The sequence below is a fragment of the Pyxicephalus adspersus genome, chromosome 11, assembly GCF_032062135.1.
Source record: "Pyxicephalus adspersus chromosome 11, UCB_Pads_2.0, whole genome shotgun sequence".
Taxonomy (NCBI): Eukaryota; Metazoa; Chordata; class Amphibia; order Anura; family Pyxicephalidae; genus Pyxicephalus; species Pyxicephalus adspersus.
In genome coordinates, this window is record NC_092868.1 from 58,060,409 (window position 1) to 58,087,961 (window position 27,553).

Genomic DNA, 27,553 nt, shown 5'->3' on the forward strand with positions numbered 1-27,553 from the left:
TTCTCAGTGATGTCACTGGTCTCTAGTGATTGGATAGGCTGCATTCTCAGTGATGTCACTGGTCTCTAGTGATTGGATAGGCTGCATTCTATGTTTTTGGTGTCTTTGCATTGTGTTGATTTTTCTGCAGACTTAGAGAGGATTCATGGGATTGATGATTCCTAACCCCCTCAGTTGGGTTGATCATTGAGTTCTTGGCTCTCCGGCAGCTCTTATTGTTTATTAACTGGCTGCAAAAACGTAGAAAATGAAAATATTGTAACCAAAGGTGTTAGAACCAAATCCTCATTCAGAGGTCCATGACAAATCTCCAGGCCTTGGTATGTATATGGGGCCCTCTGTGCTCAGCACTGACTCACCTCCCATGCCCTGGCCAGGAATCCGTCACCACGCCGCCCCATCTGAGACGATTATCTCATTTTTCGTGAATATTTGGAAAGTCCCCTAAAGAGGAAGTGCCATCAAACTGCACGCAATCCGAATACATAAACTACAATATCCACAGACAAAGTTCAATTCTCAATGGATTGAGGAAGTGTAAAAACGGCTCTCATGTACCCATTATTTGTCAAAAAAGTGATGAGAGAGGCAAAATTTAATGTTTCATAACAGAGGAAAATCTTCTAATGGGGACACTGATATGGGATCTGATAACAACTCTCTAACGAAAAAAAGTTTACTTTTACATTTAACAAAACCAGTTTGAGCTTTCAAGCTATAGATTTCCCCTGCAGCACTTTATTCTGCCTCTAGATGTCCTCATGCTGATACCCAGCATTATCCATCCCCACTTACTCTGATCCCTGGTTGTATAGGTCCGCTTCCAAGACGCGAGATTGTCTTATCTCTCTGTTATTCTGTTCTCATCCCCTGTTAGCATTCTTCCTGACTGGCCCTTTGGGCTGCTGCTTCCTCTCACACTCCAGTGCTGCTGTAACGGACCACGGGATAGCAGGTTGCACTCACTTACACTATTTGCATTTAAAGCATGTATTTAGGGCTGTATTCATGATTGAAGAGCTGCAGATCTGAACACTTTGGGGAAATGATATCATCGCTGTGACATTGCTGTTAGTTGACAAAAACAAAGAACGCTTGTTTATTCTTAACACTGAAAAGTCAGCAGAGTGTTGTCACATTTACGCAGCACCGGAGAAACACCCTGAACACTTCATTCACACCTCTGCGCATGCAATGCACCATGCATGCTAAAGCACAGCTGTAGGCTGATTGGCTGATGATTGGCCCTTATGGTCTACCCCCCAACCTGCAGCTCGTATCGGTGAAGCAGCTACATTGGACAGAACGGGAGTTCTGCTTGAATTGCATTTTCATGGAGTAAATTTAGGAAAAGTGAATAATCCTTTATAGGTAGGAAGGGTTAAGGCAAAATGGGGCCCTGGGCCCCAAATGTTCAACATTCCAAGCTCCCTGTAAAGCCATTTTATCAATCAATGCCCTGGGCCTCGGCCCCGTCTGCCCTGCTTATAGGGGTACTATGACTGTTGTCCAATCATTCAGTGGCATTTCTCCTTGGAAGGCAGCCAGGATAGTTCAACAGAAAAATATTCAATAAATGATCACCCAGAAGTTGAATGGTGTTTGGGACAGCTGTATTATAATGCAACATTTGTGAAATGTGGTGATCAGACTACTGCTTACAAGCTACGATTATAAAATAGTGTGTGTTGTTAAATGAATCTTGGTGGCTTTGTGTATTACTTCCAGATCTGAGCAGTAATGCAGTGTCGCACATTTCCTGTAAGGAACTTCCTGTAATACAGACCAGTCACTGCTGCTCTCTCTACTGGTGCTGGGTGACTGGTCTTGTCTCCGCCCCTCCTGTAGTTTTCTACAGGCGGCCTGTAGTGGGTGGAGCTGCTAGGCCCCTCCCACAGCTCTGCTCTCTGCATAGTTCATGTACAGCATGGTGATGAAGTCACTTTAGTAATATGATAATATCTGGGTTTACAGAAGCATTTGCTGCGTATGAAGTAGAAATGCTTTCCTGGCCGATAGTAAAGAATATGTTGGAATAACAGTTTTTGTGAGGAGTTCTAAAAAGTTTAGTTTTTGGAGAGGTTGAAGCAAACATAGGTGGCAGATTTGCAGCCATAATTTGGGAGCTGAATGACCTGGGGTAGGTCTGGGGTAAAAGAAGGGGGTGAGTCGCTTAGACCCCCCCCCCCCATGTTAATCTATCCTAGGGAAATCTGGCCAATCAGATTGCTCCGTGAGGAGGTTTGTCCATGGCATGCATACAGACTTATGACCGGCACCTGGTCCACTTCTTGGCAGGGGGATTGGACAGCACCGATGCTCCTAGGCTATAATGATGGCTGTGTATCATGCAATGGGTTAAAGGTTCCATAGCCCAGGGACCCAGGAGATGGCTCTGACCCAGTGGAGGGCCCAGCTGATGCTGAAGATAAACATGCCCCTAATTTACACCTAAAAGAAACGCTTTGTCTTATTGCCAATTAAAATTAATAAGAGGCAAACAGAACTGCCAGGACACCTGGAGGGAAGGGACTGCGATGGGGACTCTGCAGGGAATGTAATCATTTGTTAAAAACATTTATGGTGAAATATATAAAAAAATCTAATTAAAAATAAATCAGTTTTTGGTTTGTTGATTTAAAGGCTGCATTGGTGCTTTTTGCAGAACAGCAATGCATGGTCTATGTGCATTAACTTTTGATTTTGCAATACACAGAACAAACCCAACTGCCCCTTAGCACATCAGTGGGGCAGAATTTTTTTTTAAGGACGCATTGAAAGGAAAACTAAATCTGCACAAGTTTCCTGGTGTTCTGTTTTATATGCACTGAGGGCCAGGTGGGTTTATTTTCCCTGGGTACATATTGGGGTGCAAGTGAATTTGCCCAATACAGCACATACACAGCACATTACCTCCCACACAAACATGTGGATGCATATCCTAAAGACCTTTTCTAACAATAGAATAAGTGGAAGGGTAACTGGCCATAGCCACCAGGTGCCTGCTTTCATTATCTCTTTCTGTTTTATTTTTGCAATGTTTGTTTTGTTGCTGCCTTTCAGCTTTGATCTTAGAGAACACAGCACTGCACCACTGGCTTGCTTCCTTCTGTGGCCTGCAGGTGGCGCTGTTCTGCCTGAGTTGTACTGATCAGACCATTTCCACATAGAATATAAAAATCAGAAGAATGCTGTGTGTACAGATCTGACAAATATCATGCACACTGCACATCTCTCATTATATCTCTTTGTCTCTTGTGTGTATATATTGTATCTCTTGCTACACTGTATCTATTTATTTCTGTATTTCTCATGCCTCTTATAATGCAAGAAAGTGCCAGTGATGTCCTTGCTGCTGTTAAAGTAAATATTATTTTATTTTTGCTTTTATATCAGCATATTTATGTTTATATAACAATCTTTATTTTCAATTTCTCTAAAACAAATATATTATAAAATACAGATTTATAAAAGTAAGCACAATAATACATGACTGAGTTCATATGCCTAACATGTTGCTGGTCACTTTTTGTCATTTTTGTAGTTTGCACTTTGCAGTTATTTTGTATCTCATAGCCTGCAGTGGCTTCCTCATTCATTCAGTTGAGCTGTAATTGTGCAGGAAGAGCTATGAATAGGGAATTGCTGGTTTCTGCTGCTTTAAGGGTGGTGAAGGAGGGGCTGTGCCTGACACAATGAGTGAGGGGCTTTGCTCTGTGCACACTCAGCCCTGAACCTGGGATAGGAGAGGATGCAATGTGTGTGTGGCTGGAGCCTGGAATATCATTGTCAGCACTGTAATTCTCATGTGTCTGAGTGCAGCAACTGAGAGGAAGCATCTGATTGCAAGCTCACTGGGCTCTATGTGGCTGGAGGGTCAGTGGGTCAGTGGATTATCAGCATCAGCCAGGACTCTGAGTCTTGTGTGCAGCTGAGGTCAGCCTGGGGACCCTGCATGGATGGGGAAGCAGATGTCTGGACTGGGAAGTGACTAGAATCCTATTGGAACTCTTATCCTTATTGCACTTTATCTGGTGGGATTGCTCAGGATCTGCCCTGGATTATAGAGGATGCGGAAGATGTGCTTTATTCTTACAGCTCTTCTATGGATTCTCTCTGCGCTCATCTGCCCCCTTCTAGGTAAGCTGTGCCAATGTTAAAGATGGGAAACTTGTCTGAGGGACTCCGAAAAGTGGTCAGAGCTTCTTATAGAGTGGTGAAAAGGAGCTTTGTGCCATGGGTTAATGCCAATCCAATACTATAGGGGTGCCCTCACTGGGGGCTGCGTGCTGGCCTTATACTATAGTGGTGCCCTCACCAAGAGCTTTGTACTGGGGTCTTATACCAATATAATACTAGAGTGTTGCCCTCACCAGGAGCTTTGTGCCATGAGCTTATGCCAATCTAATACTAGAGTTGGTGCCCTTACTGGGGGTTGTGGGCTGGTCTTATAGTATAGTGATGCCCTCACTAGGAGCTTTGTGACATGGGCTTATGCCAATCTTATACTACAGTGGTGGGCACCACTGAGGGCAGTGTGCTGGTCCTATGCCATAATACTAGAGTAGTGCCCTCATGGGTGGTTTCATGCTGGTCTTATACTATAGTGGTGCTCTCACCAAGAGCTTTGTACTGGGGTCTTATACCAATATAATACTAGAGTTGTGCCCTCACCAGGAGCTTTGTGCCATGAGCTTATGCCAATCTAATACTAGAGTTGGTGCCCTTACTGGGGGTTGTGGGCTGGTCTTGTACTATAGTGGTGCCCTCAACAAGAGCTTTGTATTGGGGTCTTTATATATCATTATAATACTAGAGTGGCGCCCTCACCAGGGGCTGTGGTCCGTAATATTATAGTAGGTGCTGTGGTCTAATACCATTATAAAACTAGAGTGGTGCCCTCACTGGGGACTGCGTACTGGTCCTATATCATACTAATTCCATAGTGGTGTGTGCTGGTTTTATACCATAATGATACTAGGGTTGTACCCTCAGTGAAGGGCTCTACCTTGGTCTTATAACAAATTACTATAGCAGTACCCTTACCAGGGGTTACATACTAGTCTACTGCCATACTAACACTACAGTGCTACCTTCTCCAAGGGCTCCATATAAATACCATAGTAGTGCCCTCACCGGGGGCTGTGTGCTGCTCTTATACCATAATGGTACCAGGGTGGTACCCTTAGTGGAGCATTGTGTACTGGTCTTTTTACCAAAATACTGGAGTAGTACCCTCACCAGGGTCTATGTGCTGGTCTTATATTGGTGGTGCCCTCACCAAGAGCTCTGTGCTGTGGTCCTATACTATTATAATATTATAGTGGTGCCCTCACTAGGGCTTGTGTGCCCATCTCATACCATAATATTAGAGTGATGTCCTCAGTGGAGATCTTGGTGCTGGTCCTATGCCATAATGGTACTGGGTGGGTCCCTCACCGGGGGCTGGTTTTATGCCATGAGTGGTGCCGGTGTCTGGGTGCTGGTTGTATGCCATGAGTGGTGCCTTGTATGCCATGAGTGGTGCCGGTGGCTGGGTGCTGGTTGTATGCCATGAGTGGTGCCGGTGTCTGAGTGCTGGTTGTATGCCATGAGTGGTGCCCTCACTGGGTGCTGGTTTTATGCCATGAGTGGTGCCAGTGTCTGGGTGCTGGTTTTTTGCCATGAGTGGTGCCCCCACCGGTGTCCGGGGGCTGGTCTTGGCATACAGAACACCTGAAGGTCCTGAATTTTATCAACTTTACTAGACTAGAAAAACTTTCTCATCCTCTAAAACCATCCGGGAGATGATCAGCCCAGGGGACCAAAGATCAGATACAATATTTTATTTTTTACATTCCCAACCACGAGGAATCCAGATTACGTGTTTTATGATTATAACGCATTGTCTCTCTCTGATTGCTGTGCTGAAAGTTGTTTTGTATTCTAAGGTTGTGGCAGTTGTCACCGTTTTGCATTTGCTTTGAATGTTGTGCATTTGGGGCCCCGGCTTCATATTTGCTCAGGGCCCCTTTTTGCTTTAAAACCTTCCCTGCTATTCAGAAAGAGAAATCCTGGTGAAATAATTACAAGCTGGATGGCCTGCAACTGTAACAGGACCTCACGGCTTGCTGGATATTGTAGTTCCCCAGAAATTAGAATTGGCTTCTGTTTGGCCGTTAGTCTTTTCTATAGCTGTGCCTATGAAGTCCTCTGTGGCCCTTAATAGGTGGCTCCCCCCAGGCTGAGCTTTGTAGGGGTTAAGTGTCAGCTCCCAGGCTTGTTATTAGCCTCAATGCTGAAAAGGAAGAGATGGCAACGAAGCATGAAATTCCAGATATCCGATATAGCTCAGATCCTGTGTGACCAGCCACCGAGGGATTGTCTGGGAGATGTAGCTACTCCATACCAACCGCATGGGACAAGGTAGGCAGGACCGACAGGTGCCTGTGTACAGGAGAACACTGAGCTATGGAGCAACCTGTGTATAGTGTACTGAGGTCCTTATAGTGAGTACAGAACCGAGCCATGGAGCAGCCTGTGTATAGTGTACTGAGGTCCTTATAGTGAGTACATGTATAGTGTACTGAGGTCCTTATAGTGAGTACAGAACTGAGCAATGGACCAGCCTGTGTATAGTGTACTGAGGTCCTTATAGTGAGTACAGAACCGAGCAATGGACCAGCCTGTGTATAGTGTACCGAGGACCTTATAGTGAGTACAGAACTGAGCAATGGAGGGTCTATAGAGCAGCCTGTGTATAGTGTACTCAGTCCCTGTGTTCTGCATGGAGATTATAGTGCAGCCTAAGTATACTGTACCGAGGTTCTTATAGTGAGTACAGTGCTTGGCATATATTGGAGGCCATATATATTGTATGGAGTCCCTGCATATAGCACTGTGTATATAGAGCAGTCTTTGTATAGTGTACTGAGGCCCCTATAGTGAGTACAGCACTGAGCATAATTCTTAGGCTTTATATATTGTATGAAGCCCCTGTGTACTGCATGGAGTTTGTAGTACAGTCTGTGTACTGAGGTTCTTATAGTGAGTACAGTACTGAGTAAATATCTGAGGCTGTATATAATGTAGGGAGCCTTTGTATATATAACACTGTGTATAGTGTTTTGAGGTCCTTATAGTGTGTACAACAACATGGAGTACATATTCATATATATATATATATATATATATATATATATATATATATATCCCCCAGGCTGTATATACACTATGGAGCCCCATGTACAGCATGGAGTATATAGCACAGACCTGTATATGGAGTATGCTGTGCAGCCTGTGCATGCTGTGCTGAGGTTCTTACAGTGAGTACAGCATGGACTATTTATCTGTATTCTCTGTATGGAGCCCCCATGTACAGCACTGACCATATGCCACAGCCTGTCTCTGCTGTACTGTGCTCTCTATGGCCAAGCTCTCTTTCCTCTGTAGGGCCACAGCTGTTGGAAGCGGCCCCGTCACAGCAAGCAATGGCAGCCCTGGGTATGGTCATCCGTCCTGTAAATAGCTGCTAAGTAGCGTGGAAATGAAGGGAGTTGCATGTAAGTAGTGGCCGGGGGTCACTCTTGTCAGCTATTAGGCCTGACCTCCCCCAGGGGGTCACTGAGACCCTTCACCCTGCACCTATCTGACACCTGAGCAGACATTTTTCTTCCCTTCCTGACACAAGTCCCAGCTTTGGGAAGAGAAGGTGTCAAGAGGTGGCTGGGAGGTGACAAAGTGCAACAAACTCTTCTTTGGTCTGAATTTGGAACAAACTCTCCATTCCCAGAATGCATTGGGCTCTCCCCTATTATGGGGATGTCTCAGGAGGGGCCACATACTCCTAACCCTCTATATAGTCATGAGCTCATTTATTGAAAGACAAGGAAGTTCTCTGATTATTGTTTATATTGATCTTAGCAGCTGTTTATTTTCCAACAGTGGCGGCTTTACAATCAGACCGGTAATCCTAATTAATTGGAAATTCCTGCAAGCCCTATCTGCATGCAAATCGACCGCGCCATTCAATGCAATTACAGCAAAAACCAATACAAAGTGCAATGTTTGGGGTATTTTTTTGACCTATTAGTGCTGCTTCCATGTTGTCACCCTGTCAGGCCAGGTCTGCTCAATAGAAGATAACAGGGTGACAACACAGGAGAGTCATTTAGAGACAGGGAGGGAGTGTTGTCACCCTATAGAACAAGGATCATCATGGCGGGATCAACAATAATAAAATACTGAAAATATTCTGGGTGCTTAATGAGAATTTATGAAAGTTGAAGCTATTAGAATGTGGGAGGGTTACATTGCATGTCAATAAAACAACTGCAAAAAGCATTTCATTGACTTGTTTATTTACTTTCAGTTTGTTGGTGACAGGTTCTCTTTAAAGCAAACAGTTTTGGCTGCCCCCTGGGTGTCCCATGGACGCTCCCCGTCCCACGTCATGAATATGTATCCTTCTAATCGCTTTACCTTTCATAAATTCTCATTAAGAGCCCAGAAGAGCCCCATAATTGCCCCCGACACTGATCCCCATTAGCGATAAATTTCCCCGGGTTCTCCTCGGCATTGGGGGCCATTAGCCGGGACACGGGGGCCCCGGATTCGGGGAGATAATAAGCGGGAGCCATCTGACCTCATTATACAGATTTTCCCAGCATTGTTCCCCGGCGGAACAACAAGAAATTAGACAGAAAAGACGCCCGGCGGTGACAAACAAAAGAATCTTTAATATTCATTACGTGATTAGGGAGACGCCACAATTACTGTAATCAAGACGAGATGATTTTTGGCTGCACGTTCCCCCTCACATTCATTAGCAGAGAGGCGGTGAAAGTTGGGCGTGATGGAGCTGATTAAAGCTGGGGCAGGGAGAGAAAAAAAAAAAAAAGCTATTGCCTACATTGTATCAATAATCGCTATTATATTCTGCTAATAAGGGTTCTGTAATCTAAACCGACCTCAATTGGGTTATAGTTCTCCTTTAATTCCTCCATTGCCTGGTCACATGACCAAATGCCAAGGTGCTGCATATGTGGGCTCTGCCTGTAGGATCACCGGGCATCAGCTGAGACCACATGACCAATACCCAGTATAACTTGTCATGGAAAATGGTATTTTAGTGGTACCGTTCTATACCGTGGCTGGTTAGTTGCCCCGGTGCCGTATTATTCCCAGGAAAATCAATTACCGATACAGATGATCGATTGATCCCGTGAGATCTGTTGGTCCGTGGTGTGATTGGACAGGTCAGAAGGAACCATTGATTGCTTCTTCGCCCAATATGAGATGATCCAGGTATGTCGGAAGCCTGAATCCAGTGACGGGCCCAGTGATCTCCCCAGCCTGTTTTAGCTGGGCGCACCGCCCAGCACTTTTTAATAATCACCCGGTTGTTTTGTATAGTTATGGAAAAGTTGGGTCACAATACGGAGTCACCACTGGTCTACAGTTTCCGACAAATTCTGGGTAGAACTTTGGGCCCATTTAGGTCCATGACGTTGTGTCACATGTGACCCGTTTTAAACAGGCTGCCAACGCACCCTAAAATTGGCTCGAGACCCTTTTTTTTTTTTTTTACAATGTGAGTGCTTTGGGCTGCCAATATGAGTGCAGTGCAGCGACCGCAACACAAAGATCTAAATGATCCCAACTCTCTATGGTGGCATCTCGGGGATCCGGACACGTGATTGGCTACATGTGATTGTAGAATACGGGCCACTCTTATGACACCCCCAGTGGGCAGAACCCCCTTTAATAACCCCCATAAAATCAGAGCGTTCTCATCCTGACAGCTCCGGGTGATAAATCCCCCACTTTTCTTTCTTTCACAAGTAACAAAATCCAATTTAAAGTCAGGAATTCCTGTGAATGCATCGGCTCAAATTCCCAAAATTTATGGCCCTCCAGGACAGCAACTTGAGCTGAGGGACTGAAACTCTCTGAGAGTGACAAATAGTCCTCACAAGGGGAGCATTCCCTGCAGAGGGGGAGGGGTGGAAGCCCCTTTTAGAGATCATAGTAGAATAGAGAGGGGGGGATGGGGTAGGGGGGGGTTATTCTTTAAGCTGCAATTATGTGATGTGTGAAGAGCTCTCTGCACAATGTTTGTGTGTTGTGCGGGGACCCTGAGTGCTGCGCTGCTTGTTTGTACACGTTGTTTTGTCTGATTTCCCCACCGCCGCTCTTTGGTGTGGCTTTTTGAAGTTGCGGGTAATAATTTAGATGTTTGGAACAGATGCCGGTGAACCAGCTGGATTCATTCCGGTGAAAAAAATGTTATTGGCTGGGAATGGGTGACGGAATGCAGGACTGAGGTCGCTGAACGTCTGGCCGTCCCAATGACACATTTTTATCAAGGAAAAGATTGCGCTTTGCCGCCTGCACCCAAAGGCCGCGGTCACATGGGCAGTAAGGCGAGGGCGCATCTACTGCAACTTAGCCCCGCCCATCCGAGCTACCTGGACGCATTCTGATCCATCATTGTGCAACTTTAACAATGCGACGCAACGACCGGTCCTGTTTGTCCCTGAAGTTCTCATTTTTCCATTCAGCCGGTTTGCCGAGTTTACGGCTGGCGTCCGATTGTCTGATTTAAGACGTTCCGGTGACAACGGCACAATAGGTTCCACCCAATACAACCCAAACATATCACCTTTATAGGGAGGGCAGCTCCGTCTATAAGCGTGCAGAGCGCCGGCCCCTATCACATTCCCTGAAAGCCGCATTTCTAATCGAGTTTGGGCATTGCAGGCCGCGCGGATCCCTTAATCTGCTTTGTGGTGGCTTCAATTAGAGAGAGAGAGCTGCATGTAATGACACGGCTGCGCAGTCAGCGCTTCTTCAGGTTATTAGAATTACAAAGCCGGGAGATGACATTTACTGCGCAGAGGTCGCAGGAGAAGACTCAAGGTGACTATTAAAGGCTTTGAAAAAAGAGAATGAAAGAGATTTGCTGCAGAAAAAGGACAAAACCCTGCAGGGCCCTTTTATATGCTAATTATTTTCTTTTCAATGTACAGTTAATGGAAGGGGCATTCAGGGAGGATGGAAATGGCCCCCATTTGTTGGGGCATCTGAAGACTCAGGTGGAGTCAAATGACTTATTAGTGCTTGTAGCAGGCCAGGATGTCAGGATTTCCCCTCCCCCCGGGCGGTGCAGGTGTTCACAATTTGTTAGCATGCAGGTGAGTCATCTGCCGTCCTCTGATGACACAAAAGAATTGCAAATGCTGCTGCAGGTTTACCCGTTCCTTGCTGGGGCTCGGAGGCCGTTCATCCATATAAACCCAATTCGGCTTGATTCTAGCAGGCCACGCTGGGACTTGTAGTCCTCTAAACTTCTGTTTTTGCCTTTGCTCCTTCCTTCCAACATCAACATAATTAAATTAATAAAATAAAAAAACTTTTTTCATTATATTCCTTTTTTAGGTCTATTGATGTCATCACTGGGTCCCTGCGCTTCTCTATGGAATCTTGGGGGGAGGGGTCATTATAGTGCTGCAGATCTGCCTAGGTAACACCCACATGGGATGCAGAGAATAAGTGATTGAAATAACTGATATCCAATGAATGAAAAAGGCGGGGCCAGGGACCGGCGGGCTGGGGAAGGAGGGGCTAGAATATGTCCTCCATGAGGCGGGGTCTATTTGACTTGCTGCAGGTTCTAATGTAGGAAACTCACAGCGTGCAGGGAAATCAAAATAAGGAATTTCAGTCCAGATGAGGAGATGGTACAGGTGTGCAAGCCTGAAGCCTGGGGGGCAGATTTATTGAAGGAGGAGCTGGGGGGCAGATTTATTGAAGGAGGAGCTGGGGGGCACATTTATTGAAGGAGGAGCTGGTGGGGGGCAGATTTATTGAAGGGGAGGCTGGGGGGCAGATTTGAGCCAATCATGCTGAATGTGGCCAGCTCAGAAGAAATGTTTTATACAGAACATTGTTCACCCTTCCCCTATGTCCTGTGATTATTCCATCATCTTCCTGTTGTCACCAGAACAGGAAGCGAGACAAAATCTTACAACATGGAGATCTGCGGCTCCACCATAACATTGCATTATGCAGAATTCAGCAGGGCTGTATCGGTGCCGGTGGTGTTTCCATCTCCCCGCTGTTCCATTATTCCATGATTAGCAGTCTCCGTGGCCCTGCGCTGCGCTCTGCTGCTCCTCTCCGGTTTTATCCCTTAATTACCTGCGATTACCGAGACCAACGCCGCTCTGCATGGCTGTGAAATGTAATCGCAGATAAACAAACAATTTGCCATTACCTGTCCTGTGTCGCTGTCACTATGTAATTACCGCAGATTATTGTCACACCTTGTGGCGGGGACGTCGCGGGAGGCGGAGAATTGGCTGAGAGTCTCATTGGTACATCGCCACTGCTGTTGTTGCTCCACATTATCTGCAATACAAGCCGCATATTATTTAATTGTATGGAGCCCAGGTGGTACAGGGCAAGAGAAGTAGTACTGTGCAGAGTCCATGCATATAGACTAAGAACAGATACCGAGAATTACACCCAGTGTACAGGACAAGAGAAGTGATACTGTGCAGAGTCCATGCATACAGAATAAGAACAGATACTGAGAATTACACCCGCGGTACAGGACAAGAGAAGTGGTACTGTGCAGAGTCCATACATACAGAATAGAGAATTACACCCAGGGTACAGGACAAGAGAAGTGGTACTGTGCAGAGTCCATAATTACAGAACAGCTCCCTGTGTAATATTTTATTATAGGCCCTGGAAATGTATCCGCTGCTTCATCATGTTACATTGCTTTCTGTCTCGGGGGGTCTCATTGATGCATTTTCGCAGTTTGCGCAGAGACCAGGCGAGATGTTTGGAGGATTTTGCATGCTGGCGATGTCAAGGCCGGGCCAGCCGAGAGAGGTTGGCCGACATTCCTTCCCATTATCCCAACAATAGATAGGGGATATAGGATGCAGGGGGGGTATATATTATGGATCTACATAAACACCACCGCTGGTATATTGCGCCCTGAGAGGACGTCAGAGGTTTATGTTGCAATTTTTAGCACAGACTGTTATAGAATTACAGGAAATGTCTGTGACCTCGATGTAAATTATTGGTGTCAATCAACCAACCACAACTAATGACCGGGAAAAGGCGCAGAGATCCTCATGTCAGGTCTGCGCTGGATGGTTAGATGGCGGCTTGTATTATTTTATTACCAGACGTAATTAACAAATATTCCCTGACACTTGGAATGGCACATTGATTAATATCCATAGTACGGGGCTTGTGGGGGTTGGAGATTTATGAAACTCGTATCTGACATCTTCTCATCAATAGGAATTGATCAATAGGAAACTAATATGCTAAGAGTTCCATGGCGGAAATCAATGTGCTGGCAGCGAGCTAATGTTTCATGAAGACCGAGCCTCGGCCTGTCCTTGTAGATCTCAGGAATAGAATATTTATTGAGAGATGGAAGATATGACGAGTACACATTGTACAGATATATCGCTCTGACTTCTATTTCTTTCCTCTCTCTGTTCCCATCTCTCATCTTTTTATTGGAAAGACCAAATATATTCCAGCAACAACATTACTATGGGCTGGAAACTGGGGGGATCTCCCTCTCCTCTCTCCCTTTTCCCCAATCCTTCTCTTCTTTCCCTTTCTCTATTTCCCTCCCATCCTTATATTTCCTTTCCTATTCACTTTCCTTCTTTTTCTGTTCTTTTTCCCTTTTTCTCCCTTTCTATTCCCCAATGCCACTCTTCATCTCCTCCTTTGCTATATTCTCTTTCTTTTCTTATTTCCATCGCCATCCAGCACTCTCATTCACTATTCCTTCTCTTTCATCTGTCTTCTCTCTTTTATTTTATTCTGCTATCGCATTTCTTTTTACCTTCATCACCCCCCTATCCCCCCATCACTCTTTCCCCCATTCTCTCTCCCTCTTATCTCTCTGCCTTCTCCTCCCCTTCCTTTTCTCTCATATCTCTTCCATCTCACTACTTCTTTCCTCATTTTCCCACCCCTCCATCTATATCTCTTCTTTTCCTTTATCTCTTCCCCTCCATTATTTCTATTTTATCCCCCCATCCTTTCTGTCCTTTTCTTTCATATCCCCTTTCCTAATGTCTCCCCTTTTCTCTCTTTCCTTTCTTTCTTTTCTCTTTTTCTGTTTCTGTTTGTCCCTTTTTCTCTCTTATCTCTCTCTCTGTCTTATCTCCATTTCTTATTTCCTATTCCAACACTCTCATTCCTTTTATCTTTCTCTCACATCTTTCTTCTCTCTCTTATTTTGTTCTTCCATCCCTTTTCATTTTGCCCCTTTCACCCCTCTTATCCCCTCATTATTCTCTCCCCACATTCTCATCTTGTTCCCATCTTTCTCTTACCTTTTTCTGTTTATACATTCCTTCTTCTCTCCCCCTTTTCGCTCATATCTCTTCCATCTCACTCTTTTCTTCCTCCTCCATTTATATCTTTCATTTTCTATTTTCTCTTCCCCTCCTCTATTTCTCTCCCTTCTCTTTCTTTCCTCGTGTATTCCATTTCTTGCTTTTTTTCTTTCTTTATCCATTCTTTTTCTTCTTTTTCTCCCTATTCTACCCCCCCCCCCCCCCATCTTCTCTATTTATTTTTTTTATCTCTCTCTTTTTCCTTTCTCATTTTACACCCCTCCACTCAGAACTCTTATTTCTGTTTTCTTTCTCTCTCTCTTCTCTCATTTGTCTTTTATTTATTTATCCATATTTCTATTACTTATTTTTCTTATTTCACTTTTCCTTTTGCCTCCTTTACTCTCCTATTACACAGATCACTCTCCCCTCATGTCTCTCTCATCTTGTTCCTATCTCTCTTTTATCCCCCTGGTTCTGGTTTACGTTTATAAGGATGTGGCATAATGTTTCAATGATTAGTAGAGTGGGAATTGCACATATATAAGGATTTTCTGTATGATTTATTCCTTTTCTTTCATATCTCTTCCTTCTCACTCTTTTCTTTCTTCATTTCCTCGTCCATTTATATCTCTTCTTCTCTCTTCCCCTCCATGTTACCCTGTTTCTCCCTCTATCCCTTTTTTTCCTCAATCCCTTTTATATCCCCTTCTTCCATTTCTTTCCCTTCTCGCTCTTTCCTCTCTTATTCCCTTTCTTTTTCTTCTTTTCTCTCTTTCCTTTTCCAAATGCCCCTCTTCCTCTCCCTTTCTTCTCTTAATTCTCTCCCTTCTTTATTTTCCATCTTTCTCTTTCTTGTAATATTTTTCTTTCTCTCTCTCCTCACATCTGTCTTTTCTCCCTATTTGCCTCCTTCACCCCATCATCCCCCCTTGCTTTCCATGTTCTCTCTTTTGTTTCCATGTTCTCCCATTTTCTCTCCATTTTGTTTCTTCTATCCCTCTCTCTCCCATATCCTCCATCTTTCCTACTCTCCTCTCTTTTTCTGTATGCGTTTAGCATTTCTCAGGACTTTTAAGGCATTCCAAATAACTTGCAATTTTTAAGTTGGCATAAAACCATAAAACTGCTGGTTTATTCAAAACATCAATAAAATACATACAAATATATAGATTAGCCACCATGTAGCATTGAAGGTCTCTCGTTTGTAGATGTTAACTACACATTCTACGCGTTTCCCGGAGCCCAGTTCGCCTCATCAGGAATACGCGTAGACTGTGTAGTTACCATCTACAAAACAGAGACTTTAAATGCTACATGGTGGCTAATCTATATATTTGTATGTATTTTATTGATGTTTTGAATAAACCAGCAGTTTTATGGTTTTATGCCAACTTGAAAATTGCAAGTTTTTTAGAATGCCTTAAAAGTCCTGAGATATGCTAATTGCTCTCTCACTTTTGTGTTAATCTGGTTTAGGTTTATAAGGATGTGGCATAATGTTTCAACGATTACTGGTGGAGGAATTGCACATATATAAGGTTTTTCTGTTTGCTTTTTTACTCCCTTCTTCCTTTTCTTACATATCTCTTCCTTCTCACTCTTTTATTTTCTCATTTCCTACCCCTCCATCTATATCTCTCTATAAATTCTTTCTTTTTCTTTCCTCATATCTGCCTTGTTTTTTTTTTTCACCCTTTTATCCCCCCACACTAATGTCTCTCTTAGCCCATTCACTCCTTTCTCTCTTTCTGCCCCTCTCTGATGCCCTCTTTGCACCCCTCTCTTTCTACCCCTCTTTCATCTTCCCCCATTCTTGGCCAGCATGGACCCCCTATGAATAAACATTGGTCATAGCGCCCCCCAACAGCCAGATACATTTTTCAGCGCATTGTGCCGGCACGGTTCCATGGGGTCAAACCGCTTATGTAGGGAGCGCACGCTATTGTTGTGGGCTTCCTGTGAAATATTGCCACACACATTCATTTTTTTTTTTCCTTCTTCTTTCTCCACAATAAATTGATGATAAATCTGGATTGCTCAGCCGGAGTGCCCCTTCACACAGCCTTCCATGATACCATGCTTGACACGGCCCCGTAACAGTAAATCAAAGTGTCAGCCCATCGTCAAGCTGATGTTTCATTGAAAATTATTTTTTTTTGAGGTCAGACCTCAGCTGACAACTGAAGTTTGAGAGGGCCATGGATATCCTGGAGCTCGTAAATCATCCGCTTTCCGTCTTTTAACGCCTTCCAGGAACAGACCCGAAACCCAACCATAAAATACTAAAAACACCCCACTAGGGCCACAACTAGATGTTTCAGCTAGGTGCTATTAGCTGTGGATTTCATTTTCTCCTTTTGTCTTTGGCCGGGCATGTTGTGCCTGACAATATAAAATAGTTTTCTACCCTAATCTGCCAGTGAATTAGCAATTGAATTCCAGGGGCCGTCCAGACCTCATCAAGTCATTGGGCTTTGGGTGGAAAAGATGGTAGAATAGAGCAATTGTCAGGCCCCGTTCCTTTATATTACGGACAGTGGGATCAAGACAGATTATCTGTTTTTTCGACTATTTCTTTAAGTTGAGATCTATAGCAACTGGTGGAGGCAGGATCAGAATGTGAAAGGGCCTCTTGGAAGGTGACAATGGGGCCAGACCCAGCCATTGGAGATTTACATGGTGCTAGAACAATGAGGGTCAGCTAATCAGTAAACCCCTGGTATGCCAGACGTAAAAAAAAAAATAAGGGTCAGGAGGGGACCTGGACTTTTAATGGCTCTTTGGAAGAACCTTTTAAAAAAAAACTGTCCATGTCAGGTCTGGATAAAAAGTAATTTGACCCCCCACCTTGGTTTTATTAGCGTTCCTTTTACAGGAACTCTGACAGTTGGGGTTTTTATTGCTCTGGCTAAGTCGGTAAATTCCCCAGAAATGCGCCATTTCACCTCATCCAGAATTGGCTTCTTGGTGATGGTTGAGGTGGGGTTGTCACAATGTTTTCCTTGGAAAATGATATGGAGATTGCAAATTTGAAAAAGGACAATGACATCTGGAATGGGTATGATGTCACCATGCCATCCCAACTGCGCCATCTTGTCACTTCCCCATTATTATTATTGCAGGAATGGAATCTTTTCTGCTTGCTGTGTTTGTGCATTAAGATGCAGGGAATGGGGAAAAAACAAAACAAGAGAAATCCCCACTTATAGGGTTGAATCCAATGAATGATTTTTCTCCATTCCAAATCATTTTCAATGTAACAAACCCGGTGGGACACAGGCAGCAATAAAAACCCGTCCGGGGTTCTAAGGCCACCCTGACCCATCCAAAACTTGTGCCAAAGTCCCAAACAATTAACACAAAATCAATTCCAGGGTACATTTCCATTTGGGGCAATTTGGAAAGGCAGCTAAAAGGGCATTAGGTGCAATGGCTACAACGGACAAATACAGGCACAGGAAGGGCAAGTCAGGTCGGTGGCACTGATCTGATTTGTCCTTGGCATCTCTCGTAATGCCCGCCTTTGTTGTAGCCATTGCATCCAAATTTGGAATTTAAAGCAAGGCATGAGAAAAAAAAATAATGGATAGAAACATTTCATCTTTAATTATTTATTTTCCCCTCCGAAGGCGGTGAGTGGGAGCAGCGGATTAGCAGGGAGCTCAGTCGGGCGCAGTGCCTTTAACTGCTGCCAAATCAGGCAGGTAACCTTCCTCAATCCTCTTTTTGTCTAATTGGCTTCCATCATTTGCATCCCTGTGTTGTGAGTCCCGCTCTGGGGTCTGCATACTTCCAATTCCCCCTCCTGCAATGCAAATTGTTTCCTCCTGCCAGAAAAGGGGGGGGGGGAGGGGAGAAAGGGGGCTCATTAGCTAACAGGTTCTCCCTATAAAAGCTGCAGCAGGGATGTAGGTAGTCCTCTCTGGTAAAGGGGGGCAAGATTAAACAATGAGCTTTGCTGGGATGCAATTTCCCCTGAGCGCCTTCCAAATAAATAATTGATATCTGAAGTGCAGGAATCGTGCATATCTGCAAGCACTTATTCATCTAATATTTCCCCGGCCAAAGATGCGACCAGAATAACAGCAAAAACAAGAATTTTTTTTTACCCAACCAGATGCCCTACAATACCGCCGCGTTCCCAGAGACAAAACGACCATGAAAACGTCAACCTGTCACATAGAAAAAGAAACACATGATGGAAATGTGCGTCCTATTCATCAATAATTCATCCCTGGAATTCCTCGTTCCTGATAAGTGTTTCATCTTAAAAATGAATGGATAAAGTCAACATTTTAGCAGGACAAATAATGAGCGCGTCGGGGCCCAATTATGCTAATAAGTCTAAATACACAGCCAGGGTTTCTGTGTGCCGGGTAAATTGTGCCCAAAGGGTTCGCCGGGCTAATAGAGATGGAAATGTCGCCTTTTGTATGGGCGGGGTTTAAAGCGAGACGCCATAATTTAGAATTATTGTTCCTGATCTTCACCTGCCATGCAAAACGTATTTAGAGGCGGCGGAAACTCAATAGCTAAAATCTCATAAAGCAGCTTAATTTCATTGCAGAAGTCAGTAAATCTGCAGCTTGTATTATTAGAATCCCTGGTGAGCCTGCCATAAAGGTACTTCCTGTATCAGGGTGACAACACCTGTATTGTGGACTGGTGACTGACTTCCAACAAGGCTTCTTCAACACACATTATGCAGACATGGGCCACCGTTATCACCATTGGGGCAAAAAAAATTCTGCACACCTGTATGAGCCTGATGGGCATCCAATTCCAAAACCATGGCCATCAATATGGAGTCCCCCCCCCCTTCAAGGCCGTTAATATGGAGCTCCCCCCCCTTCAAGGCCAATAATATGGAGTTGTCCGACCCCCCCTTCATGGTCATTAATATGGAGTTATCCCCCCTTCAAGGCCATTAATATGGAGGTGCCCCCCCTTCATGGCCATCTATATGGAGTTGTCCCCCCTTTAAGGCCATTAATATGGAGTCCCCCTCCCTTCAAGGCCATTAAAATGGAGTTGCCCCCCCTTCATGGCCATTAATATGGAGTTGTCCCCCCTTCATGGCCATCTATAGGGAGTTGCCCCCCTCCCCCCCATGGCCATTATTATGGAGTTGTCCCTTATTGTCCCTAGTTGTCCCCATATTATTGCCCTTCAAGGCCAATAATATGGAGTTGCCCCCCCTTCATGGCCATTATTATGGAGTTGCCCCCCCCCCTCCCATATGGCCGTTCATATGAAACTGTCTCACCCTTGATGGCTTTTAATATGGAACCCACCCCCGTTTTGTCCATCAATATGGATTTGTTATGGCCATCTATATGGAGTTGCCTCCACCCTTGGAAGATTGGAAGATTTTATGCAAGATTTTGGATGGAATATGTGGAAATTTGCCCCATTTTTGATGTTGATGTTGGATGAGAAGACCTGGCTCATTATTCCAATTCATCCCGAAGGTGTTCAGTAGGGTTGAGGTCAGGCCTCTGTGCAGGACACTCCGAGTTCCTCCACACCAAACTGGGGACCCCATGTCTTTGTGGAGCTGGCTTTATACCCCCCGGGGCAGTAATGGGGGAACAGAAAATAGTCTTCACCAAACTGTGACCACAAGGCTGGAAGAACAGAATTGTGTACAATGTCTTTGTATGATGGGGGGTTACCAGCATTGTACCTGTGTGTATGTGTATATATATATATATATATATATATATATCCCCTGTAATGACTGGTGGGGTATTGTTTCCCCTCCTGACCCCAGCCTGGGTAATATCTCCCTTTGTGACTTTGAAGCATTGGCACGGTGACAGGCCGTAGCCGTTACATTGCGTTTTTGTTATTAAAATCCGGCGTGTTATTTTTCACTCGCTACTCTTTCCATCGCTGTCACACAACGCATTTCACGCCCTGTGCACAGGGATCATTTGGCAGTGACCTAATGATAGAATGATCCGTGTGTGACATTAATTACAGTATGAAACGTGTCGGGGTTACTGTGAAGAATGTGTTCCTCTTAATTGCATTTCACATCTACTTTATGTGTTTTCTTTACTCCGCCGCTGCTTCGGATCTTCCCACTTAGCGCTGGGATCACTTGGAATTGGATACGGATCCTGCAGTTTATGTCATACTCCAGCGGAAGAAAATCTGCTTTATATTGAAACTCCAGAAGAGAAGGAATTTGTGTGTGTATACCATGATTACAGGGATAGGCACGACTTAGATTGCAAGCTCTTCTGTACAGAGACAAATGTGGCTGGCACAGCTTGCAGTATATTCCAGAACTATTATAATAAAACTGTTTTTATATAGCACCAACATATTATGCAGCGCTGTACATTTATTAGGAGTTGCAAATGCCAGACAGATACAAACAATGACACAAGAGGAGGAGAGGACCTTGCCCAGGATAGCTTACAATCTAACAGCAATATAAATGCATAATAACTGTGTTGGTGCAGTGTATTGTTCTCTGTACAGAGACTGATAGGACTGGCTCAGTGTTGTATGTACCGAGCTGCGGTATATGTCAGAGCTATATAAATGCATATCAACAACGAGACTGTAGGGGACATTAGAGTGTCAGCTCTTCTGGTTCAGACTTCTCCATACAGAGCTATAGAAACGATAATGAACAGGACAAACCTAAACCAAATTCTATCAGCATTGATCCTCCTTCCCCTGGCAGATGGATCGGCAGGTCAGATGGTGGTCTTCAGGGTCGGCAGGGGTCTGTCTGTTATTAGCTTCACACATCAACAGCTGAGAGGGCTGCAGGAGACACACCGCTGTGTGGAGTCACCAAAAATATGTCGGGTTAAATGGTTTTTGCATTCATGACTTTACTTGACCCCCACGGCTGAGTTCACCCCCTTTGGAGAAATGTGTTGGATATGAAAGTGACCATTATGCTGGTGGAGGAACTTTACCATTAACGTCAGACTTTTTCTGGGGGGGGGGGTCCTACAGCTAATACAAATTTCCTTTCCTTGGGTAATATTGCGCTCCCCTGGATGGGCGGTGTGACTTCTGGAGTTGCAGCAATGTTTGGATGGATGGGGTGGCCGTGCCGGATATTAAACATGCAGAGGAGATGTTGGATGTCCTGACCCTCTGGGTTCAAACACCGTTCATGTCTGTCTCCTGATGGATGGATATCCTGGAGTAATTACATCTTCATATTCGGCAACATTTTGTTTCCACACCCCATATCAGTATTTCCCAACCAGACTTCCTCCAGAGGTTGCTGGGGGGTCCTTGAGCAATGAGCAGTTTGTGCCCAAACCACCCCAATCCCTTAGTTCTTCACCTTACCCCCATAGGGATCAGACCAGTGTTTCCTCACCACGGTCCTCCAGAGGTTGCTGGGGTTTTTGAGCAATAAGCAGTTTCTTATTGACTTTCTTCCCACTGAACAGCGATGTACGAAGAATTCTTCCCACTGACCCCACACTAATATACTGTAAGCTGTGGATGTAGGAACTATAGACGGCCTCAAAGTTATTTTAAGGGTTCCCCATATGTTATAAAGGTCAAGACTTCCCTATACATTAACCTTCTTTATTTGTTCTGGTGACCATTGTCCCCATGGATGAAAGTGATGAGAAATCTAGAATGTCGATATGAGGAACACAAGGGCATTTCTGTTTCTGTCTCCGGGTCCCCAGAGGTAAAAATGTTGTCCAGTAGAAATGATGAGGAGTTCTGTTGGACTTTTGGATTTTTAGGATTAATGGTGGATTCTTTGTAGAGGTAGGTGGGCAGCTTTCTGGTCCCGAGAACCTTTTTTTGGGGGATCCATTGTAAAATGTAAAGGAAAGTTTTAGGAAAAAATGGCCACTTTATTATTAGACACCCAAAATGAGTGTTATTTGTTATTACCAAGGTAAGCCCACACATTTGGGAGCTTACAGTCATCACTCATCACCCAAAACTGAAACATAATGATGCGGACTGGGCTGGAGAGAGGAAATACCATACAATATAGAATTATCTGTAAGATCTGTGAAATGCTTAAGTTCAATCCTTATTTTTTTTGGTTTTCCAAGCCTTGAAGAAGGGGCTTGTATAATCCCCGAAACGCGTTGTTTTATCTTATTTATGAAACTACTTCCTAACATCTGTCGGTGGAGCGGTGACTTTATCGTCCAGCCTTCCTTAACCAAGCAAATAAAATAAAAATGCTTAAACCATTTCCAGCATGTTGGGGAAAAAAAGTTTTAGGCTTTGTATAAACTTTAATATTTTTCTTTTATTGATGAGATTGAATGACATTTGAGAAAATCTGGTGCAGGGTAGAATGCAGTTTGCTGCATTACTAAAGAGAAGATGACACTGTATAGAAAACTACATTTGTGTGCAGCTATTCATGAGATTTTTCATACGCATTAGGTTGTCACACGACCAATTGGGCTGATTTGCCAACATTTACTTGGAAACTGGTCAAACATTGAGGAAGCTGCATTTAGGGCAAATCTGCCGGGGTCTTTAATGTTTCCAGTGATAAAATTGATATCTGTCCATAGATCTGTGATCCTGCTAAGGAGGCAGGCGGACATAGCAAAGCAAGAGGGCTTAAAGGAGCCATTGACGGGCCCTCCATCCATCTCCAGTGGGCTGTGGAACAACTCTGCAGAGGTTATGGGCTTTGACCCTTAGCAGAGAATCACCATCACTTAGAACGGGGACACCGAGGTGGCATCACTCACACAGCAGCCAAGCCAGTTAGCGCGGGGTCAGGAAAGGCTCAGCCGGTCACATTGAGGGTTGTAGACCCCACCAAAGGGACTACTGTCTGTGGGGGAATTGGCATGGTTCATTGACAGCCAATCTGTAAAGTCAGCTGGCAAACCAACTCGGAGGGCTTCAGGCTCCTTGAATGAGAATGATGGTTGGCAATGGGTGGCTATCTACCAGGGCCAAAAAAATAAGCCAAACTACATCCATTCCAAGCCTGCCTATTTCTACAAATTCAGATTTTTTTGCATAACCCAGCAATGACCAGTTCTCTTTTTGCTTTGGGCAAGACCGGTTGGCAGCGAGCCATAGGATATATAACAAAGCATGCAGGAGAATCCCAAAAGTAACCAAAGCTTTTCCTAATTGTGTTTAGAGTAAGCTCTTCTGGGCCGGGTCCTCTCCTTCTCCTATGTCATTGTTTGTATCTGTCATTTGTCTATAAACAATATTAATAAACAATCCTGTTTAATAATATTAATTTTAGTTTGCCTTGATTAGAAAAATGACATCACGGGAGAATCTTTGTCTCAGGGACAGAATATATTGTGAGGGCGGCACTGGAAATCCAGCTAAAAACGAATTATAAAAACTTTGCCTAGCTCGGCATAATGAGCAGTTGTAAGAAGCTTGAACTCATAGAAAGCAATTAGAGATTTTGGGTTAATGCAGCTCTTCGTGGATTATGTGTTTGTAATGCGAAGTAATAAGTAAGCAGTGCAAATTCTGCTGCTTCTAATTCTTCCCAAGTGGTGCTGGGTTTTCTGAAATAATTGCATAATGAAACCTCAATGTGATATAATTCTTAGGGAAAACATCAGGGTTTCTGCTGGGATAAATCATTTCATGGGGACTCCTGGCTCTGGGCACAATGATTATTCCAATATTTGGGAAGATAAAAAAAAAGGGTTGACTTCTACAATGCATTGGGAGCGTGTTCTGCTATATCAGTGATATATTGCAAGGAACATTTGTAAAAGTGGATCATATGGCCAACTCCGGACACCAGACCATCACATCTTCTCCTTTGATAGTATGTGAATGTTCTATCTCAATGGTGGCATTCAGGTGTCTCCATTAAAGAGTTTTGTTAATGCCCCATCATACAAAGACATTGTAGACAATTTTGCTCTTTGTGGTCACAGTATGGGGAAGACCCTTTCCTTTTCCCCCATGACTGTGCCCCGGGGTACAAAGCCAGCTCCACAAAGACATGGGGTCACCAGTTTTGCAGGAACTCGTGTCCTGACCTCATCCCTACTGAACACCTTTGGGAGGAATTGGAATAGTGAGCCAGGTCTTCTCATCCAACACCAGCACCTGACCTCACCAATGGGGCAAATTCCCACAGATACCCTCCAAATAATTATAAGAATGTAGGATGTTATTTCCACCCGGTTGGACCAACTACATCATTTTGTAGGTGTCCAAAAACAATTTTCTTTTCAACCACACTGTACCCCTGTGTACACAACCAGCTCCATAAAGACATGGGGTCACTAGTTTAGTGTGAAAGAACTTGAGTGTCCTGCACAGGGCCCTGTCCTCAACCCTACTGAACACCATTGGCATGAGTTTAAATGCCATTTGTTAGCCAGGTTCCTCCAACATCAGAACCTTCAAAATTTCACGCACGTCCTCCAAAATCTTTTGGAAAGCATTCCCGTAAGAGTTGAGACTGGAGCCAACAAAGGGGCAACTCCATAAATAATTGGCCATGGTTTTGGAATTGGGTGTTCAACAAGCCCATATAGGTGTGATGGTAGGATGCCCACAAACTATTTCCATGTCTATTCCAGAAGCTGCACATATTTATATTATGACTTTTCTTTCACAATGAAATCTCAGGCATTCAATAAAGAACCATCAAATGTGTTCATTGCCTTGGCTTTCTGTAAAGTATAACTGTTGGACCAGCTCCTGTATGGTACATTGGTTAAGATACATTGATGATACATTGATGATATTTTTGTCTTGTTCTGTTTAGGCTCTCGTCCCCGTCTGGAGGATTTCCCACCGAGAATAGTAGAACACCCATCCGATCACATTGTTTCTAAAGGGGAACCCGCCACACTGAACTGCAAAGCCGAGGGCCGCCCTACGCCCATCATCGAATGGTATAAAGACGGTGAACGAGTGGAGACGGACAAGGACGACCCTCGTTCTCACCGCATGCTGCTGCCAAGTGGTTCCCTCTTCTTCCTCCGCATTGTCCATGGACGAAGGAGCAAACCTGACGAGGGGGTTTATATCTGTGTGGCCCGAAACTACCTGGGGGAATCTGTTAGCCGGAACGCATCTTTGGAAGTAGCAAGTAAGTTTTGTGTTCTGTAACTGATGGCAGACATCAAAAACGCCGCAGTGGCAATACCTGTAATGGGGACGGCATGCAAAGCTAAAATAGTTACATCCTGGATGGATTGATGGCCCCTCTATTTTCATTATTTGGAGTGGCTATGGGGGCCACGGCAGTCCTAGTATTTATTGGAATAAAAAACTTGTCTTTTATGTGTTAGATTGGTGAATTGGGTGATGACAGGAACGTTGTTTGTTTTAATTAGCTGGAGGGTGATGCTGCTTTGCTCTGTAGTTTGCAATGCCCCCCATCCCCCTGCTCAATGGACTATGAAGGAAATTCGGTGACAAGTTCTCCTTGCTGGTAAGCTTGCCTAAATTTCATCCCCTCCAGCCCCTATTGCCTGAAATATGTTAGGATGAAAGGAACATGCAAAGTACAAGAATCAGCCCCGTCTCATGAATGGTGTGCAGAGATTATGGAAAATTAAGATTTAAAGTTGTTATTCTGAATGACATAGCTGGAGACAGTGAAGTGCTTTATATCCCCCCCACTTTATCACAGCTATGCTGTCACCTCCTCCATGTTGTATTTTGTGGTTCCCAGCGATATTAACAGTCATTTGCTTAATCAAACATGTCACCAAACCAGATATTAAGGATCAGGCTAATGTGTGTCTTGCTCAGATAATAGGATTGAGAGCCACTAATTGGATTAGCTGTTGCCCTGTTGAGCATTTTTCATTGGTGGAATAAATTTTGGTTCATGATATCTCTTTGCTTCCTGCAGACAGATGAGATGCATTGCAGCTGCACTGTCATGAGATGCATGTGTTTGTGGTTTAGGCATCAGTGTTACTTTTCTGTGATAGAAGCGAGATGGCTTTGGGTGGAATTATTGTTTTAGGGTCTTCTGGGGCAAATTTGAAGCACCAAAGGGCCCCTTTATTGGTTGAGCTAAAGGACCCATAGATTGTATATTTGAATAAAGTTACAGCTGACAAATAAAAGTTATGGGGAGAGGATTGGGTTGTTGCAAGTTGTAATGATGTACTGTAATAGGCAGGTCCTGCAGTGCTCTAATACGGAGTCCTGTGACCCGCAGCTGCAGAGGGGTTCTTACACAAAGCACTGTGCAGTCCCAAAATCCTGCAGAAGATTACTACTTCTTGTCTTGTCTTGTCTACTCATGACGTTGTGAATGCTCATCCCTGGGAAGAACCCTTACAATCCACATACAATCCACATATCTGTGAACTGCAAGTCTCAGCAGTGCTAGTAGAGCCTGGTTTAGTTCTGCTCCATACATTTATCTTATTGCTCCATGGGCTATACATTAGAAATCTCAGGAGATGTCACCTCGCGAGGACTGTTAGACACTGATACGGCTGGGAGCAGCCAATCGACCTTTATTGATCTGACCACAAAAACGTTCATTTTCCATGGAGTCTGCTTCTCATTTCGTCATCCTTACACTCGGGATGACTGAGTATGTGTCTCTCTATTCTCTCCTTTGTAGTCTATCAGTGACTCTTCAGGGACTGACATTCCACCCTTCAGCATTTATATCGCTCCCACACCGGGATAAATAAGAAATTGTCTGCCACATAAATCAGTCTGGGACTTAAATGACTCAAAATGTCACCAATCTATCGATCGCCCTATCATCTATGGTGCATTGTCCATTATTCCTATTGGAGACTCCGGGGTTGTATACAGAGAGCTGCATAGATATACCGCATGGCCATAGTGTACATAGGACCATCACACGCCTATGAGGTTCCAAATACATGGTCATTAAAGCAGAGTTATCTCCAATCCTAACAATGGAGATGTTCCTCTTTGTAATTATTACAATCTCCACTCCTTTGGGTAGACTTTCTACAAGATTTTAGAGAGTCTTGTGGGCATTTGCCCCACTTGTGAGGTCAGGTACTGATAGTGGAGATTTGCCCCCTATTGGTGAGCTCACTGGTGAGCTACTGATGGTGGGGATTTGGTCCCATTGGTGAGGTCAGGTACTGATGGTGGGCATTTGCACCCTACTGCTTAGGTCAGGTACTGATGATGGGCATTTGGCCCCCATTGCTTAGGTCATGTACTGATGCTGGGCATTTCCCCCCTATTGGTAAGGTCAGGTA

The 27,553-nt window shown here is 44.3% G+C and overlaps 1 protein-coding gene across 3 annotated transcripts in view; it reads left to right on the forward strand.

Annotated features, from left to right (window-relative positions):
* Positions 1-3,245: 3,245 nt before the first annotated feature.
* Positions 3,246-27,553, forward strand: part of ROBO3 (roundabout guidance receptor 3) — a 91,260-nt gene continuing 66,952 nt past the window's right edge. For 2 of the 3 annotated variants that reach the window (XM_072425505.1, XM_072425506.1), the window contains exons 1-2: positions 3,676-4,140; positions 25,105-25,431. In XM_072425505.1, coding sequence (XP_072281606.1) covers positions 4,071-4,140; positions 25,105-25,431 — 397 coding nt within the window. In that variant the 5' untranslated portion in view covers positions 3,676-4,070. Of the gene's footprint in view, positions 3,364-3,675; positions 4,141-25,104; positions 25,432-27,553 lie in introns of those variants that run through there. The other variant, XM_072425507.1, reaches the window with a different exon arrangement.